Source organism: Ambystoma mexicanum, chromosome 7q (assembly GCF_040938575.1).
Source record: "Ambystoma mexicanum isolate Mex_15411 chromosome 7q, UKY_AmexF1_1, whole genome shotgun sequence".
Classification (NCBI taxonomy): domain Eukaryota; kingdom Metazoa; phylum Chordata; class Amphibia; order Caudata; family Ambystomatidae; genus Ambystoma; species Ambystoma mexicanum.
The window spans coordinates 971,750,146-971,770,379 of NC_090941.1; the positions used below are offsets into that span (position 1 = coordinate 971,750,146).

Sequence of the window (20,234 nt, forward strand, 5' to 3'; positions counted from 1 at the left end):
CAATGGCCAGGGCTCCTTTACTGGAGTTTGATGAACTGGAAGTACCGATAGAAAACCAAAATGGGTATATGCGTGGGGGCTTGTGGGGGGCGGGAGGGGGGAAAATAAGGAACTGCAAAAGGTCTAGACGAGACTACACGTAAAATGACCAGGGGCTGCTGTGCGCTATACAAATGTAATAAAATAAATACAACATGTCACAGTAGACACAAAAAGCAGAGAGGGAGCAAGCACGACGCTTCAGCCTCTAGACTCGAGCTTCAGCATCGATCAAGGTAACTAACGGCAGCACTTGTTTATGGTTTTAATCCAAAAAAAAACCCCACTAAAAGTGAAACCTACACCATAACTAGAACCCAAGATCTGAGACACAATTTACTTGCTATATAAGCGCCTTACAAATGCAAACTTAAGAAATCAGACCCACTACTTGGGGCTTCACACGATATTGGCACACCAGAGGCAAAAAGAAAAAAAAAAAACGCAAACGGATTTGCTTAAACCTGGATCGATCATGCATAAAGGGCGTAAATTGCCAGACTGTTAGCAAGGGTCTTCCCGTCACATCTTGCACCAATTAATTGCACTCAAAGACCCAATTGGTTAACCCACAAGCGAGGCATGTGCCTGCCAGGGCTTCTTTACTGTGATGGAAGACCCATTATACCAGGAGTTTCATGAACTGGAAGTACTGATAGAAAACCAAAATGGGTATATGTGCGGGGGTGCGGTAAATAAGGCACCGCAAAAGGTCTAGACGAGACTACACGTAAATCGCTGGCGACCCCGCATGGAGCACTGGGGAATATTAGGTCACCAGCATGCAGTGTGGGATAGTGCCACACGGATGCCAAGTTTCTATTGGTTTTACAACATACTACTGAAATCAGTGACCAAGTAGGACCTCAACAGAAGGGCGGGTTTGGCACAACCAATCAGCCAAAAGCCGTGCAAAACAGCAGCTGGATAACAGTAGAACACAAATGTTACAAAAGTAAAGGCTTGCTTTAGATTTCCGCAACATACTTACTCTTACTGGGAAGTAATCCCTGAAGTACTTCCAAACAGTCCAATTTCGTACCCATTTGGACCTCCTTCCACCTATAGCACAGAATAAACGTGTCAGAAAATGAACTGAGAATGCGACATCCAACTACCAACATTCTTTCACGAAAAACACCCCAGACAACAAGCAAGACCCATTGGTTTGCCCAGTATCAAAATGTAATGCACACGATATCCCCAAGAGGGCCACCAAGTGCAAATTAAAGCCCATGCATTGTCGAACCACAGGGGGCCAGTAGGTGGCGCTTTTCACATCCTTTGGTGAAGGGAGCACCAATGCCTGGCTGGCACGAGTGCCGCAAGTGTGGGGGGCACTGCTGAGCAGATGTTGCATGCATCCAAATGCCCTGCGGAGTTCCAAATTTCTGGGAGCTATTTAGCTGCTACTGCTGCTAGCTGAGGAGAGCCTGGCTAGCTTGAAACTAGCCGTTACCAGGAGCTACTTTTGATGCCCCAGGTCAAGCGCCATACAAGCATGCCTAGGTGATGTTTTGTTAAAACTGTTTGGTAATATGAATAAAGTTGATTAAAGGACACTTCTAAGGCACATGGCACATTTAAAAGCAGAATCAAACAGGCATCATGGAGAAAAATTGAGCGTTTGCATCTCACGGCAATGTTGCATTTGCAGTGCGTGATGTACTCGCTTCTGGTTCTCCGGAGGCCACTCCGGCCTATCGGGTGATGCCCAATACCCAGGAGCCGCTTTCAGCACCTGCTCATCAAATCTCAATTTCGATACATGCAGCCTGCACACATTCACTCACACCTGCAATTGCTTAAGCAAAGATCAAGGCAAACCTACAAGTTACGACATCGCCAATAATGTTCTAGCGCTACGAGGTGGGTTTGCATTGGTGAAGCACCACAAACCATAGCACTAGTTTAGGAAAGGAGGGTTTCACACCTCCCCAGCCCCCCCACTTCCCCACAAAAAGTAGATTCCAATGTTTAGGGCCTAGAACAAAAAGGAAGCCGCCACAGCCACATTATACAAAAGCAACCAGAAGTGGTTGGTTAGCAGTACAGAGAATCCATCCTTCAGGAAAGTGGGGCCAGTTCCACAAGGGCAGAATGATACAGGGTCTTGGATTCTCCCCTGAACCAGAAGCCAAATGGAGCTTCGACAGTGGAGGCCTGAATGTGGCAGAGTGGGGCGTTAACCCAAGTAGACCGCTGCACTTTGAACCATCTGCAGTTGAGGAATAAGGTAGTCCCCACTGGTGTTACGATCATGTAGCCATTCCAATACTAAGATGGCGACGACAGCAGCAGGGCAAGTAGCAAACCATTTTCAGTACAAATAAAGCAGATGCCCTTGGAAAAGCTCAAGTTCGAAACAGAAACCAAGATACTACACAACTGGACTGGTGTAGCTAATGTATGTTTCTCGGGTGGACCCCACTTATATATTACCTCCCTCCACCACCCCTTCCACTTGGTCTGTTGCCAACAGGCAGACCTCCAGCTAACCAAAGCTCTGAGGCAGTAGAGAAATCTGCCAGATCCACTCCAAAAGCCAGTCATGGGTGAGTCACACCATTGTAGGATGAAACAGAGGGACACTCGGGTATAGGCGTAACTTCCAGGCAGGGCTGGTACAAGTGCTGATCGAATGTGGAGGTCACACAGGGGGGGCACAGTAAATAAAAGGGCGCCATGGCAGCTCACAGTAAAATGTCACCGTCAAAAATAATTACAATTGGACCGGAGTCGCTGGCCAGGGTGGGCTGCAGTCCAACATGGTGACGGGCGGTCCCTACGCAATCACGCACCTCACACAATGGCGGGCGAACGCGCCAGGGAAGCTGGCATGGCGGGCGCCGCCCCTTAGTGGGGGCGGTGCAGCCGCCCTCCCTCCTCAAGGGACAATTGGTCAGGGGGGCAGGAGGAAGAGAGGCACACGGAGCCCGCCCCCCTGAAGCGCGCGAAACCAGAGGGGCGGGGCGGGAAACCGAGGAGAAGCCAGCCCATAAAGGCACGGGCTTGTGAGAACAAACACACATTCTCCCTCGGTTTCCCGCCTCACTGGAGCTCCGTTTCGTTTGATCGTCGTCGGGGAGCGGGAGGAAGGTACGCGTTTCGCGTTGCTGGAGGTTGCCGAGGAGATTCCGGGAGGTGCTGGTGGCGTTCCCGCTTCGTTTGCAGGAGGAAGGTGCTCGCGTCGTTACTGGAGGTCGCGGAGGAGATCACGGGAGGTTCCTGTGGCAGCAGTGGTCTGTTCCCGAGGGGACGTATCGAGGTGGGTACACGGGAGGGCCTAGGCATGTGTATGTGGGGGATGGGGAGACAGAACCTCGTGGTGGGGGGTGCGATGGGGGTAGAGGGGCAGTGCTAGACGATTGGTTGGCTGTCGGGATGGTTGGGTCGCGGTGGGGGGTGGGGAGGCGCATGTGTTGTGTTGGGAGCTTGTTCCGGGGCTCATGATCGCTCGCAGGGCCGCGTCGGCTCACACAAGCCGCAGCATGCATGTCGTCGCTATACACGCAGCTCGACCGTAAATGCCGTTCAATTTGTTGCGGCCTGCTATGTAGGGGGGCAGATGCTTGCTGATATGGAGCAGTTTTGAACTGCTGTGTTCCGGTACGTTGGCGTGCATTGCACAATACAAATGTATACTGGGTATCGTGTGCCTCCGACTGCTGTCGGGGGAGGGTGGGCGTTGTGTGACTCTGTCCAGCCAACACTTCTCTGCTGCTTTCCATTCACCCATGTCTTCCTCTCTAAATTGTTTTATTTTCCACACCCACTTCCGTGTGTATCATTGTTTACCCCCTTCGCGCTTTGTGCTCCATTGCCTCTTTCCTGCATCTATGTATCGCGGTGTATATATATCTGTCGAGCTCTGTAGTCCTATCTCCCCATTTCTCTAGGTCCCTGTCCATCCATCACGTCATCTCGTTCTGTCCATCGCTATACATCTGTTCGCCTCTGTCCATCGCTCCATCCCTACTTCCATCCTGTTCGGTGCCTGCCCTGCCTACATCCGTGGCACTTCTCGCCTGTGCCTCGGAATGAGTCCTTTGCGGGTGCCTACGCTATGGATGTGTGCTTTGATAATCCCCCGTTCCTTCTGGCGGGCGACTGCGCCAGGGAAGCTGTGGAAACACTTCTCTGTTGCTGTCCAGTCACCCATGTCTTCCTCTCTGACGAGCCATTTCGGTGCCCCGGCTGGGGGCCGTACCCTGTCTAGCTCCTTCAGCCAAATGGCCAAGATGGCAGCTCTGGGGTAGTCTGACTCGGCGGCAGAGTCATGTGGAGGGAGGGGAGGACGACTGCCTCAACACCCCCCAGCACTCCCTCCCCAGTGGAGTGTCGGGGGCTGGGAAACCCGCTTCCTTCCTCGGATTGGCGAGAGGAACGAGATGTGCGGATGCTCGAAAGGTGGTGACAGGCAGACGAGTCGAGGAGGGTGCATGTTGTCCCCTGTTCTACATTGTGGTCACAGCGCCCCCTTGTTCTTGGCGTTTTGACAAATGGAGTTATGGTATGGTTAAAGCCTAGAGCGCCCAGCAGTTATACTTTCAACTCGTTAGGTTAGCTGCTTGCCGTCCTGGTCACACAGCTGCTGGCGAACTCTGACTTGGTCGGTGAACCAGCATGTTCCAATTTTACGCACGGCATATATTCCTGGGGTTGCGGGTGTGGTGCCACAAGGGGAATGGGTGTGTTACTTTCGCAGTAAGGAACGGTTTAATATTATGCCGCATCCCGTAAGGGGAGGGGGCTTGTTTTGATAAGGAAGCTTTACTGGATTAGTGTGTGTCATGCTATGCCTCCTATCAGTCTGGTCGCGATTAATTTGCAGAATGTTGACTATGCGGCGCAATTGCCAATTACGCCCACCACCCCCTTTTCAACAATGCAATGAATACTTTCTGTCAGGTGGGCATAGATACCGTGTCTGCCCGTAGAAGGCCCACACATTGTAGTGCTTCACCATCGGTGTAGCTCGAACTGGTAGCACCGTAGGGCGGCTACTTGATGGTGGGGGTCCAAGCCTACAAAGTTTGAAAAGATTTATTGGGATGCTGATGTTAACGTGCTTGGTCGGATTTGGGATTTGGGTTAGAAGATTATTACACATACTGAATGATGTTATGGTTTGTTCTTGCAGGGGCACACGTGTGGCCGGTAGAAGGTCCTTGAGGGGGTACAATAAGGGGCCTCCACGCAACGGTCTGACTTCAGGTACTTTAGCATGGCAGCGCGCCACTCTTGTTTGGAAAACAATTTTAGAATTGGGCAAGGGGACAAGCACCGAGCATCGGTATATTGCAACCACTCCTGGCTCCGTGTCTGGGCAATATGGGGGGGCCACTCGTGCCATGGCACTCCGCACCCCCTCGTTGAGGGCGGTCGGAAGTCGGAAAGAAAAATGTGGGATCAATTCTGAAAAGCGGTAGAGTGAGGGTGGGGCCGGGGGGTTGGAGGGCCCAGGAACACATTCTGCAAAATAACGCCAGTGTTAACACTTGGGACGGTTTGCAACCAGCAGTTGGGGGTACCCTGGCTCCTCGGATGGCCGAGAAAAGGACACTATTAGGGGGGATACGGTAAACTTCCCTGGGTGAAAAAATTATGGGCCCCAAAGACGGCGAGACGCGAGCGGGGGGCCGTTGGAGGGGGGGCAAGGTGTCTGCGGCATCATGGGTTGGCGCGATGGCACTGGGCGAAGTTTGCGGGGTTGAGTGGGGTGAGTGGGCTGGCACGCCGGCACAGCTGCTGGCCTGCGCTCCCCCACTCAATCATGCCGGATACTGCAAGAATTATCAGAGGGCCCGCAGGTGGAGTTCCTTAGTTCGCACATCAGAACGAGCCTCATTATGCTCCATCTGACCTGATCCTTTCAACCGAAACTAACTCCTAGCAAACCTTCGCTCAAGAAATGTGTGCGGCCATCACCTGCTTGTGGAAAATGTCTTTGGGGCTTCCACCCCTCATTTCCTTTTACGATTACCCAAATGTAACTTACACTTGTTTTCCTCCGGGAGGCCAAACATGACCTTCCGTATAAACAGAGTTCCTCGATAAATCTGAAAAATTCGAAGTTTACATTGCACTAGAGCTTTTTGTGGGGTTGGTTCAGGGTACAACTTCTGTTGGCGACCAGGGTCAATCACTGTTGGGGAAAGGCCGCGTTGGTGTGGTACTAAAGGGGGCACCAGTACCACTACCTCCTTGTTAGCGGATGCACGGTATAAAGTGGTGTGGGTGTTGTGCAATAAGGAAGAGAAGGGGTGGCAGATACCGACAGATCGCGGGATGGGCGCTAAAGGGTCATAAGGGGGTAACTAGTACATAAATGGCGGCAAGGGACATGCAGGGCGCAGGGTGGCACAGCTAAAACAAGTTATGTACTCCACAGTGACCTAAACATTTGTTTTACATAGGTCAACATGTCGGTACATGCAAGCGCAGTTAACACTGGGCTGGAGGTGGTAGAGCTTGTGCTATCCGAAGACGGCCAGACATTGGAGGAAGCGGCCGGACCATCAAACACGGGGCGAGGAATGGACGCACAATCTTGGGCTGAATTTCTAGCCCTCACTGAGGTCTTGGGGTGGCAGGCGGCCATGGCAAGGACGGGGGGCCCGACAATCACCAACATAGTCGCCATCCCGGGGAGCAACCCAGAGGGGGGCAAAACCGTGCCGGAAAACAAGGATTCGACAAGTGGTGAAGGGGCGGGGGGCCACGAGAACTCACCTGCGGGTGGGGGTCAGGAGGGGGGGCCCCCCCCGGAAGCGTACAGCGAAAACAAGTGGTGGCCCACACGTAAAAAAGACAAAAAGGGACTTGGAGGAACAACTGGCAGCTTTAAAAGCGAAGTTGGGGGCGACATCGGCACCACCCGCAACCGCGCCAAATGTGCCAACGCCTGCACAGCCGCCCCCCCGCCGCCTAAGGCCCAACCGAAAGTGATAACACAGCCAGACCGGGGGGACGGGTCGGTACCAGGCAGTGTGCCTGTGGGCAGTGTGCCTGTGGGCAGTGAGGGTGAGTTGGAATTTATCCAAAAAATCGTAAGGGCAGTGTTGGCAGCGCAAGGGGCAACGGCCGTATCAGCCCCCATAGCAAACAAGGCACCTGGGGCAGCCACTATGGGAGCAAGCAAGGTCTGGCAGGGGGGGGGGGGGAGACGGGGCAATAAGCAGCACTCCAGCAACTAGCGTCACTTCCAGCACCTGGGTAGAGGGCACAAATACCAAATTACCGCCAGCAACAGGGGGCAATTACTCAGCATGGCTTCTGCCTGAGTGGGTGAAACAGGAAATTTGGGAGGGCAAGTTCATTGACATATTATCTCTTGGAACACGAAACAAAGGGCAATGACACTGCGGGGAACAGGGATGGAATTAGCCAAGGCCAGAAAAAGAGTGAGGCCGGCAGAAACCCTGGAAAATTGGCTCGCAGCATTTAAGATATTGTCCCAGACACTTAATCAAAAAGACCCAGACCTGGGTCCACACTTGATGGCATACAGGGCATGTGTTATACATGAATATAACCAGTGTGGTAATGAATGGTTTTTGAGAGACCAGCGATTTCGTTTACGAATGGAACATGATCCCCAAACTAAAATGGAATCATAAGTCAGTCGAGAACTGGCTGGAGTCTTCCAGTGGGACAATAGAGCAAGCGGATGGGACAATCATGTTGGCAGGAGGGCGCATCAATCCCTGGGCAGAGGCAGGGGGTGGACGCTCGGCAGTGGGGGCAGGGTTAAACAGGGCAAGTACGGCCCCCAGACCAGTGGCACCAAAGGAGGGGAGGATGGAAATGACAGCATGGGCCAATAACATTGGGCCGCAACCGGTCCGGGGTAATACAGGCACAGTACAGCCGGTCCTCCCGGAAGCAATATCAAGGCCAACTGGGGCAGGGCGAACGAACACTGGGAGCGGGAGGACATTGGCTTACTGCAGATTTTACAATGAGGGGTATGCAACTGGGGAGCGACTTGCAAATTCAGACATGCTTGCTCCGCGTGTGGGACCCACGGTCATCCAGCACGGTGGTGCAGGGGAAGGCCAGCGGCAAGCGATCAACCAAAATGAGCGCTTGGAAAGGCTTCAATAGGGAACATCTGGGACAATCGTCGATTGATGTCATTTATGCGGTCGTTGAGTGTCAAAACAAACACTGTATACTAAAATAAACAATTTTCTTTTAAGGTGCCTCGACAATTGGTTCATCAAGAGAAGAGGGGGCAAGGGCACTCACGGCACCGGGAGCAGGCACAAGAGCCAGCGATGGTAATGATGGGGGCAGAGGGAACAAAAGGGGGGGGGACAGAGGGGGCCGGGTAATGGCCTTAATAGCAAGGGGTTTTCCCCCCCCATCAATGTTGATAGCTTGCTCACATGGCTGGGACAGTACCCGGCTTCCTTAGGGAGGGACACATTAGCCCAGGGGTTCGTGGAGGGGTTCCGCATCCCTTACCAAGGACGCATTGGGGCCAGAACAGCGAATAACTCAGTCTATTTTAGAGTGGGCTGATGTGGCCAGGGCAAAGATTAACAAAGAAATTGAATTAGGAAGGATAGCAGGACCTTACCAGGGTCCCCCATTGAGCAACCTCATCATCTCCCCTTTGGGCATAGTACCGAAGAAGGAACCTGGGAAGTTTCGCCTAATACATAACTTGTTGCACCCCAAAGGAGGCTCAGTGAATGATGGATTGGACATAGAGGCTTGCTCAGTAACTTATGCATCGTTCGACCAGGCCATAAGCTTAGCACGGGCAGCGGGAAAAGGGGCGCTCTTGGCGAAGGTGGACATAGAAGCGGCATTTAGGTTGCTCCCGGTTCACCCGGACAGCTTCTTCCTCCTAGGCTTCCAGTTTGAGGGTCAGGTGTACGTAGATAAATGCATGCCAATGGGGTGCAGCATCTCTTGTGCATATTTTGAAGCATTTAGTTCCTTCCTCGAATGGGCACTCAATAAAAAGGAGGGCGGGGGGGAACGCATTATTTGGATGTTTCTGTTCATAGGAAGAGGGGGCACGCATATTTGCTCAGCACTTCTCGATAATTTCTTGGTATTAGCAGAGGAGTTGGGAGTACCTCTGGCGGGGGACAAAACGCAGGGACCCTGCACCAAGTTAACCTACCTAGGGATAGAAATAGACACGGTTGAAGGGACATGCAGATTACCGGTAGAGAAGATAGAGGAATTCATTAGTGACTAAATAGGGCATTACAAGGGGAGAAGACAACCATAAAAAACATACAATCTTTGGTGGGCAAGTTCAATTTTGCCGCCAGGGTGATACCGGCCGGAAGAGTTTTTGCAAGACGTCTGGCGGCGGCGACAGGAAGGCACGAAAAAGGGTGGCATAAGGTACGCCTCGGGGCGGGCGTGAGGGAAGACCTCAAAGTATGGCGCGCCTTTCCAAGGGAATTTAATGGGGTATGCATATGGCAGTCCCCTTGGATGGCATGCACACAGTTACAGCTGTTCACCGACACGGCAGGTAGGGTGGGATTCGGGGCAATATTAGGAAAGGAATGGTGCCGGGCCGACTGGCCTAAGGCATGGGTGAGGAAGGGGATGTGCAAAAACATCACCATGCTGGAACTATTCCCAGTATTGGCAGCAATGCACATTTGGTCGCGCGAGCTGTGTAACAAACGATTAGTTGTGTGGTCGGACAATTTGGCAGTGGTACAGGCGGTGAACACGCATTCAGCAAAATGCCCGGCAACGTTGTGCCCATTACGCCATATGGTTCGCAAATGTCTGGGGATGAATGCAGCCGTCAAAGCGCGGCACGTACCTGGGGTGGATAATACAGCGGCTGATGCACTCTCGTTCACAGATGATACGATTCAGGAAAGCGCACAGCCCATCATGACTCCGTTCGACAAGGAACTATGGCAGCTAGTGAGTTGGGTCAAGGAATGAGGAAGCTTGCTTCCAGAGCTTTAGCGGGGAGCACCTGGAATCGATACAAGGCCAATTATGATACATTTTTGTTGCACACCAAACATTTGGGGGGTGACAACATGGCCAAGAGGATGGACTGTTTTGTGCTTTGGGCAAAGGGGATGGGAAAATCAAGATCATGGCTGGCGGGACATCTTAGCACAGTGGCATTTCATAGCCAGCAAGACCCAACAAAAGGTTTTCTGGTGAGAGCTGCAATAAAAGGGTGGAACAGGGGCGGGATGGCCACGGCAACAACCTCTTCAACTCTAGTGAGGAAACCCATTGATTTTGAATTATTACAGAAGGTCATGACGGCAACTACAAGGGTGTGTTACTCGCAATATGAAAGCATTATGTTCAAAGCATGCTTCGCATTGGCCTTTTTTGGGGCCCTACGATTAGTGAGTTAGTGGCAAAAGCCAAGAACGACCAGAGTTTCAGAGCCTTACTATGGGGAGATGTATGCCAGATTTGGGGGGGGGATATCAGTCAACATCAGGATATCTAAAACAGACCAGAAGGCCAAGGGAAGCAAGCTGGTGTTGGCCAGATTGGGACAGGAGGCGTTTTGTCCGGTTGAGAGCACGACAGCATATTTTGCAATCAGGGGGGGGCGAGCCGGGGTATTTGTTCCGACACAAGGACGGAACCCCACTCACCCAGTTTCAATTCAGGCGAGTCTTAGAGGGGGCCTTGGCAAGTTCGGGTGTGGATCCGGGGCAATGTTCAACTCACTCATTCCGCATAGGCGCAGCGACAACAGCGAGCAGGGAAGGGCTGGGGGAGGACAGGGTCAAAAGGATAGGGAGATGGACATCTGACAAATACAAATTATATGTGCGCTAACGGAGTCGATGCGTTGGCATCCAGGGGGGCGGGGGTAGGGCAGCATATGGGACAAGGGGGCACTAACTAGGCCACACAAGCTAATACAACCAATCATGTCTCCACAGAAGCCAACAGGGTATGGGTCGTGGGCCACTCCTTCGTGGCCCGGGCAGCGGCCAGAGCACGGATGGCGTTTTGGGACGGGAACTTGGGCCTACGGAACACGCAGATTAGTTGGATCACCAAAGGTGGTTTGAAAGGCACGTCCGTATGGGCGACATTGGAACAGGCGGCGCAGCAACACCCTTCCCCTGTTACATATAGGGGGAAATGATTTGGTGACTGAAGGAAGGATTTGTCAGAACTTTTAAGAAACTTACTAAACAGGATAGGGAGGTCTTTCAGGGGGTGCGAGGTGATGTGGTCCGAGATAATTGCAAGACAGGAGTGGAGGGGTGCGTTACGCCACGGGGCCATAGAGGAAGCAAGGAGGAAAACGAACAATCGTATGGGGAGTTTCCTAAAAAGCAGGGGGATGGTATGGATTCGGCATCCCTCATCACTTTAAAAGTACCTGGGTATTTCGAGAAGGACAGGACCCACCTGTCCGAGGTGGGCACAGCCATGAGGTCTTTAGAATGGAGGACAGCACTAAAGAACGCGGGTTGTGCATGAGGGGGCGCGGATCAGGAGGGGGGGGGAGAAAGGCGGAGGTCATCACCCACAATGCCATGGAACCAAGAAAGGGAGTGCCCTGTGCAAGCATGCTGGGGGGGTAACTCTCCGCCGCCGGCAGCCAGCAGAGAGTCTTGGAGGAGTCACAGGTCAATCCCTGAACAAAGCACTGACAGACCTATAGGGGAATGATCAGCCAATAGATTAGATGTATGGCGCCCCAAAAGCAATAGGCTTGGGGAGGCCCTGGGTAAAAGGGGAGGGATGTAGGGGACTTGGGAGCCAATTCCAAGACCAAAATTGCAGGGGGGGGGGAAGGGAACGAACAACAAACTGAAACAAGGGCAGCAAGAGAAGCCGGTTGGGGGGGGGGAACAAGGAGAATACGGGGGGTTATGCAACGGGGACAAAAAATTACAGCAAGGGGAAGTCTTCACGAAGGGGGGGCATGAGGGGGGAAATTTGTGGGGGGGGATTCAAGAAAGGGAAGAATATCTGGGGGGAAAGGGAGCCCGGACAGGGAGGGCCAGAAAGGACAGGAAAAAGGGGGCCTGGCGGGGCACAGCAAAGGGTGGACCGGGGGAATGGGGGAGCCAGTTGGTGAAGGAAGAAGGAGGGACAGGGTATCCTGAAGAGATGACACCGGCAGGGGGGGCACCGGGTAAGGCTTCACCAGGGGGGGGCCTTGGGAGTGAGGGGACAGGGAAGTTCTAGGGGGCTCGGGAAGACGGAAGGGAGACCTGGGGGTTGCATAGCTTAGATAGCACTGGGATTCCAGTACCAGCAGCAACTGGGGGACGTAGGGGGGACAGAGTAGAGTTAGAAAAGAAAAGGTTAGATGGACGTCGCAAAGCGATGACCAACTAGGCAGGCAGAAAGTGGTGGCCGGCATCGGAGGGCGGTGTCGGCCAGAACTACGGATATGTAATGTGTAATGTTGGGGCACTTGTGGTGGTGCCGGTATAGGAACCTGAACATTAGTGAGGCACTGCGTGGCTGCCGGTTTTAGCTAGACCCAGACCAGGACACGGGGGAAGTGTCAGGGGAGGAGCAGGGGGGGGGTCGGGTATTCCCAACTAAAGACCTAGGGAAAAAGGGGGCCTAGGGAAAACAGGGTGGAAAATCAAATCACAAACGGCCGGGGTAGAGAGGTTACTAGCCAGGGCCGGGCTCAATCTGAGGCATCCACTGGACGAGGACGATGAGTGAGGGGGGGGGGGGAATAGGTCAAGGAATCCCTAGGTAGCCGCACATTGAGTAGTATATCAGTGGCGGTGAATTACGGATCGCCTGTAAGATAACTCCAAGACTTTATGCAAAATAAAGCTGCTGAGGCATTCTAATCTTCCAATCTTAAACAAAGTGTCGGGTGTCATTATTTGCTTCAACATGTAATGTATGACCTATGCCGGGAGGAAGGGGGGGTGAAGACGGAGGGGGGTACGAGGGGTCTGGATAAGGAGGGGGGGGGGGGGGAGGACAAGGCACTGGGGTGCCCACGCTAAGAGCAGCACAATGAGCGACAGCCAGGTCTCTAAACGCGCTAAAGTGGCAGCAACTGACGCCTATGCACGCGCAAGCATTCTGACTCCCAGGAGCGGGCTCGTCGCCACTTGGTCAACGAGCGAGGTCAGAGCGCTTCTCCAACTCACATCCACCGACCCTTACTGTAGGGACTGAGGCAGCAGGACCTGCCCCACCACAAGGCAGTCACTGGCAGCAGGCAAGTGAACCAGGGAGGTCACTGAAGAGAAAAGTAACTGCGTAGCGCCGCAGTCCATGGTAGTGGTGATGTGAGGAGGGTGAGTGGGTAAGTATGGGCACCAGCCGCCACCCTCCCATGCCAGACAAACACCTAGCTACATTTCCCTACCACGGGATCATTGCGCAGTTGGCACAGCTGACCAGACTGATTTAGGACCGCATTAGATTGCTCTGAAAAAAAAGAAAAAAAAAAATAATCGGCCCTTAAACCGTCCCAGCTCTAGTTTACTTTCCTTCTCTTCCCTGCCCCCTCACCAGTTTTTTCCTTTAGTACTTTTACCTGGAAGGGGCATCCAAGAGTTTTGACCCCCCCCGCCGCCCTCTTCATGTATTCCAGTCCCTTCCCTTTTTGTTCCTGTGCATAGTTCTTGGGCATAGTCTCGGACTTCAATGCTCCAGGCTTGTGGCTGTCGTTATGATATTTTAATTACCACATGGGCACAGAATGCATCATAGGGCCACGGTTGAGGGGAGGGAAAGAACGGGAAAGAAAAAAGGGGACATTAACTCAAGGTAGTAAGAACAGAGGGGAAAACAGCACGATAACCGAAACATGCCGGTTCGGTTAAGTGAGTTGCAATAACACCGTCAAAATCTGCCTGATCTAATGCTCCTCCCACCTAGTTCGCCCCCTACAGCTCAAGGGGAGCCCCACAGCTCAGCACTGAACAGCTTTGCCATGTGCTACGGCAGCAAAAATTGCATTTTTCTAAAGATTTTACTGAATGGTTTATGTTGTGTCCTGGCAAGGACATAGTTAACAGAGCGCCGGAACTCTGTCACGTGACTAGGTTACCGCCAATGAGGTGAATGCACATAGCGCATGTGCACTAGGTTTCCCCACGCACAGGCAGTTGTTGGCACTACTAAAAAAGGTACAAGAACTAACAATCTGGGAGATGGAGATCTGTACAGCACCAGTGAAGTACAAGAACTTGCTGTGGAAATGCGCGCGTTCAAGAATGCAAGAGAAGAACTGTCAATATCGGCGGATGGACTCGTCATGAGAGGCACTGAATAGTTATTCCCTCAGATCTACAACAAGCAGTAATTGATTTTGGCACATGAGGGCCACCGGCCACAGACAAATTTGAGACACCATGTGGTTCCTGTAGCTGGATCAAATGGTGGAGCGCGCAATCCTATGTCAGAGCACCTCCAGACTAAACAGACCAGAGCCTCTGGTAATGTCGGAAATCCCTGATCCACCATGGACTCATCTGGCAATTGACTACTTGGGCCCTTCGAGGAAAACAAGTACTGGCTGGTCATGGACAAGTAGTCTCGATTTCCCCTGGTGCACCCGATCTCACCCACTGCGGCCAGCACCGTCATAACTGTACTGGACAACACCTCTGCGTGGGGCATTCCATAAGTCCTTAAGTCGGATAAAGGCCCACCTTTCAATAGTCTAGACTTCGCAAAGTTCATGCAGTACATGGGAATCTGTCACAGAAGAATTACTCCACTATGATCCAGGCCAATGGCATGGTGGAGTGATGGGCAGCTTGAAAAGGGTTGTCCAGCAAAACGATGAGAAATGTCGCTCAATCAGGCTCTGTATAACATGCTCAGGGTCTATAGGAACTCGCTGCATGGCACGACAGGGAAATATCCCTCTATTGTTTGGTAAGAAAATAAGGACCTGGCTGCCTCATTTCGCAGAAGAGCCAAGCAATCACGTGCAACAGATTAGACGTCAATGCTCGAAGGGAACAAGAGATGGAGTACGCAGATAACAGGCAGTGAGCAGAAAGTTCTGACCTGCAAGTAGTGGACAGGGTGCTCTTATGCAGATGACAAGATAGTCAGATTAATTATTTGATCCAGAACACCCGACTATATTGCATGCAAGCGGAACAATGATTACTGCTCGATCCCCGGAACATCTCACTTCAGACTATACAATAAGGAGTCGTGAAGATCAAGGGGAAGAAGCTGCTGCATCACATGAAGGGGCGATGGCCAAGAGAGACGATGAGCCAAGAGAGCAGCCAGTGGAATGGCAGACCAGGCCCAGTAGGTGTATTCAAAGCTGTACGCCTCATTGGAGATGTGAGAAGAAAAGAAAACAGTGACTTTGTTTGCCCAAGGGGGGTCCGGGGGTTTAGGGTGTTGTGTCCTGGCAAGGACATCGTAAACGGAGTGCTGGAGCTCCATCACATGACTAGGTGCCTGCCAATGAGGTGCGTGAAACAAGAGGGATGGCGTCCTGCCACTTTTAGTCTCTTTGCATAAATATTTTAGTAAAGGCTAGGTTATTCAGCATGCTTAATATGGCAAAAGCTATTTCATTAAGCTAACTGTCATACGTGTTCAAAAAGATGAGCAATTGGGCCCTTCAAGGGTGCACTGTAGCTTTTTATTTAGCCAGTGTTAGTAAATGCAGAGAGAATTTTCTGCATTTAGGTTTAACATGAAACATTATCGTTTTCTGGTGTACATGTGGATCAAATCACATTCATCTTATTAAACAAATGCAACAAAGAAAGAATAGCAAATGCTTAAGAAAAATTAAACAAAACAAACAGATGCAATCATTGGTGGTTTGCCCAAGTGTGCAATCAATGCAAAGAAACATGGTATATTTAAACACAAGGCAAAGACCTATATGGAATGTGTGGAGTCAAAACCATGTCAGAGAAAAGGCATTTTTTCTTTCTGAAACTGGGTTAATTTATTGCTGGCTCCTAGAGAAAAGGGACCTAGTCGTTGGCCAATGAGGTGCGAGCACATATCGCATATGCTCTAGGTTTCATGTGCACAGCCAGTTGCCGGCAGGGAGAACTAAAGGTTGAAATCGTCTCTGGGTCCTCAATTATTTCTCTCTACACTGGAGTCAACCCACGGTTTCCTCCAGTGCAGCCAGTCCTCCATGTCCTTTCACACAAAGTACAGAACAGTAGGTTTTATTATTTGGCTATACTGGCATTGTAATGCCGCCATTTCAGCTGTGTTTGTATTGTGGCACGACATTTTATTCCAGTCCTACTATGTGCACGCGGACCAGAACGCTGTGGGGCACACCCAAGAATCTTGTGCAGGGTGCTGGGAGACGTAGGGCCAACACAGCTTCCAGGTCCTGTTGACGTGATGAATTAAGCAACACTGGTTGCAGGTGGTGGCAAGTGGACATACCTAGGCAACAAGTGCAAACCATGCCAGAGGGGTGGCCGTAGATAAAAACATGGTCTCATGGGTACGAATTGGATCTTGCAAGCTCCTAGACATGAACCATGGCCCGGACAGGAATGCCAGCTCCCCACATTCACAGAACACCATTTCTTGGTCATCTAAAGTGATCTGAGTGCAAATTGTGGTCTTCCCTTTCGCTGCCCTTCTTCCCCTGGTGCGCACAGATCATTGTGTCACGTGTTAGACAAGCAAACAAGTTAACATTAAATTAACATTGGTACACCGTCCCGTATCAGTTATGTGCCATTACTTCATAGCAACGTAGCTATAAACCCATCTCACCTCTTCAGTGCTGGCAATTGTATTTTAGTATATAGGTTGCCCTCTAGTAAACTGCCAAAACAGAAATTCCAGTTTAAACCAGTACATGCAACTGGCGATGGGCTCTAAAGCTTTAGTCGTTTAGAGCGTTTTGCAGGACATTTCTGCAGACCCCAAAAGCACAAGCCAAAACTGCTGATCACCTCACTGGGCCATTCCCTACAGTCCCAAAACCTTAATGGGGATTAACATTTTCAACCTTGGGAATCAGAACATGACTGTCCTATGGGAAATATTCCTCCTCTGTTCTGTCGCCTCCGACAACTCCATGTCCCTCTGGTGTGTAGTTCAGTCACCCATGCATAACTACACAGCGCAATCTATTGTTACTAGAGACATAATAGTCAACCAAGAGGAAAGTTGCCTAGTTTCGAGTCACATTGAATAGGTAAAGCTTCATGCTGGCTTACGTGGAGACTTGGACGCAAGGTGGACAATTTCCCTTAAATGTATCACATTAAAATTGTATATGGTTTGACGTAAGGAATTGTTGCAGCCTCATAATTGCTTGGTGAAACCGAGCTGGTGGAAGGGGAAAGCCTTTAATTGGAGCCTCTTTCCGCGCTTGTGCCGGTAGAGGCATGCTGCAGGTAGGAGGCGTGACAAACAAGGTGTTGGGTAGCTTGCAGTCATTGAGGGGCCGTGTCCATACAGCGTCTGCAGGCAGCTTTTGAGGTCTTCCCTGAAGCAGCACTGGTGCACGTTTACGTTTGTATTGGGCAGAGTGGCGTCGGGTCAGCTGGATGTGAGGGTCAAACCCTGCTAAACCCTTTCAATATAGCCTGCTTTCATTCCTTCCAGCTTTTAAAAGTGGAAACTGCAAACCAGTGTGTTCCTCCGGGTACAATGTGCTCAGCTTTCATGAACAGGCTTGCCATGTTCAACATGGCCGAAGCAATGGTTCGTCAGAACCTGCCCAGTAGGTCAATGCTCAGACGGATTAGCATGTCTACTGTGCATGACCTCCAGGCAGCATGAGGAGCTTTGCAAAGGCTTACTTGCATCAGGTTTGAACTCTGCCCCGACCCCGCCCCATCTGCCTAAATACAATCACAAATTCGATTACACAAACTTAACTAGTAGCCATGTACACTGCTGTGTTAATGAGAGCAAATTAAACGGTAAAACTGAAATTAAAGTGCTCCATTTAAAAGTTCCTTAATTATGCAATAAAAAAAACTAAGAGGGACCATACAATCACTGCGCCTATAAAAATGAAAATACGAAAATGCCGAACCTTTTGCTTTGCATTTAAACACAAATGTGGATGGGTTAAGGTATGGGGAGGCTTCGGGGGTCTTCCGCCTGGTGAAAGGGAGAGAACACAAATGCACACGTTGTATTAGATTTCCCCCCCCTCGCAGTGATCACAGATCAAAAAAGAAATGAGAACACGCGTGGGACTATACAACGTGTTCATATGTAGGCTTGTGCCAAGTTTGCAATGGTCCTTTATAGTTGGACAAAGCCGCCCCCCCCCCCCACTCCTTTTTGGGATGGGAGGAACATCAAACACCGAGCTTGTTCTGTAGATAAGACGGATTCAGTCTGAAGATGATTTGCTTCGTCAACTTGGATGCACATTAAAGCTACTCCATCACTTGAGTAACGAGCCGTGTGTTCTGCTTGATCAATGAGGCCATCTCGATTTGGGCACATTTGTTCTCCAGCACTACCCATTAATAGTGCTGGCTCCACTCAGTGCAAAATTAAGCAAAAACCTAGAGCCAGCAACAAGAAAATAAGCATGACATCTGCAGCGTGGTATAGCTCAGTGGCAACACTCCTGTCTTGGAAGCAAAACGCAAAGTAACAGGTTCGAATCCCAGGTGGCTTAGAAACCTATTCGGCGTTATAAATAACCAATTATAATTAATAAACAATGGCTTTCCATGAGAGGACCATTACTTGCAATGCATGAACCATCATTTCAGCAAAGGACGAACTATTTAATGTTTCTCTTCTCCATGCTGTAACATGTGCTCACTGCAAAAAGTCTCCCTCCTAGAGGTCACCAGTCCAATTTCAGGAAGGGTCGACTAGACAAATCAGCATCACAGATTAACTATGGTGCCACGGTACGACTTGCTCACCCTTGCCCGCCCATTTGCCCCAGCTGGATTTTGCACCTCAGATTGGTTTGCTCAAGTAGAATTGCCGGATTTCGTTATCGTTTCACCTGCTGTATTTTGCTCCTTAGCATCCTAAATTGTCTGCCCCAACACAAACTCCACGTCCAGACAAACCATACACAGACCAACTGTGGAACTCGCAGCAATGTAAAATCCTTCCTACAGAGTGGTTTGGGATTTGAACCTGTGCAGCACAGCGTGTCTTTGGGGGCAGAAACTGCTTTAAGGCCAGTACAGTGGTTGGTAGATGTGGCCAGGAAGGTCATTCATGGGCCTTCTGGGAGCACTTCAGCGCCAGTGGGTAGGTTGGTAGACTGATGTTCAGTCCAGGGCACAAGTAAGGATAGCGATTTGAAGGGCAGTGCAGGGGAAAGTAACTGGCAGACGGCCAGATGGTAACAAAGTGCTGCAGAGGTCGAGGAAAAACGCATTTTCTCTGGTGTCTAGACAGATGTTTAAAGTAACCCACGAGGATCTTTGTTGCCTGGAAACTGGCATCAGGCTACCATCCCCTGGAGACCTATAGATGGTAATCGAGTATCACAGTGCCCATGCCAAACTGTAAAGTCTGCCACAACCAACTTTCCATATGCCCGTGACTCGTTCAGGCCTTCATGACCCCCCCCCCCCCCAAAACCCCCTCTTCACTCACAGCCCAAGTCAAAGGCATGCACTTCCCACCCCATCGAATGGTCACGTGCCCATATACTTGAAAGCTGTCCAAAACACAGCAGCTTAGTGAACATGTATCCACAGCCACAATCTATTAACCTGTTCCTTCTCACGTCACTCACACGGAGCCTAGAGGTTCCAAACATTCAACAGAATCCTCATCAAGCAAAATCATAACTCTCAGAAGAATTGGGACACTGCAGGCAGCCATGGTGCCAACAATGGGATTGCCAATGTCATTCCTCTGACGTAGGGTACACGGTTATATGCCATATACCCAATGCCACTGGCATAGGACTAATCACCCCCGGGGAGACTGCAACATCAACAGGCCCTGGAGGTGTACATCGACTAGGACCAGTACACAGTGTACTGTTAAAGAGGACTGACCATTACCCAAAAAAAAACATCACATGGTACAACTGCAGCAAAACCCCACACAGGCAGGCGGATGTTGGTCACTGCACCAGAGTGTTTCTGGACCAAGAGCAGGGTTCAATTGAAAAGCTCACTGAAGTAGAAAATGTGGCTTCCAAGAGCTACTGAGTTAGATCACTATTTTGTCATGTTGCCTCCTTCCCAAACCACAGGGAACCATGTGGCACCACAAAAGTTCAGGCTCCCCAGCCTGTGATAGGCAAAACCAAA

The 20,234-nt window shown here is 50.9% G+C and overlaps 1 protein-coding gene across 1 annotated transcript in view; it reads right to left on the bottom strand.

Moving 5' to 3' along the window:
• Positions 1-20,234, bottom strand: part of DGAT2 (diacylglycerol O-acyltransferase 2) — a 118,154-nt gene that overhangs the window by 62,646 nt on the left and 35,274 nt on the right. Inside the window, exon 4 of the mRNA XM_069640057.1 lies at positions 1,031-1,101. Within this exon, the coding sequence (XP_069496158.1) occupies positions 1,031-1,101 (71 nt within the window). The remainder of the gene's footprint in view (positions 1-1,030; positions 1,102-20,234) is intronic.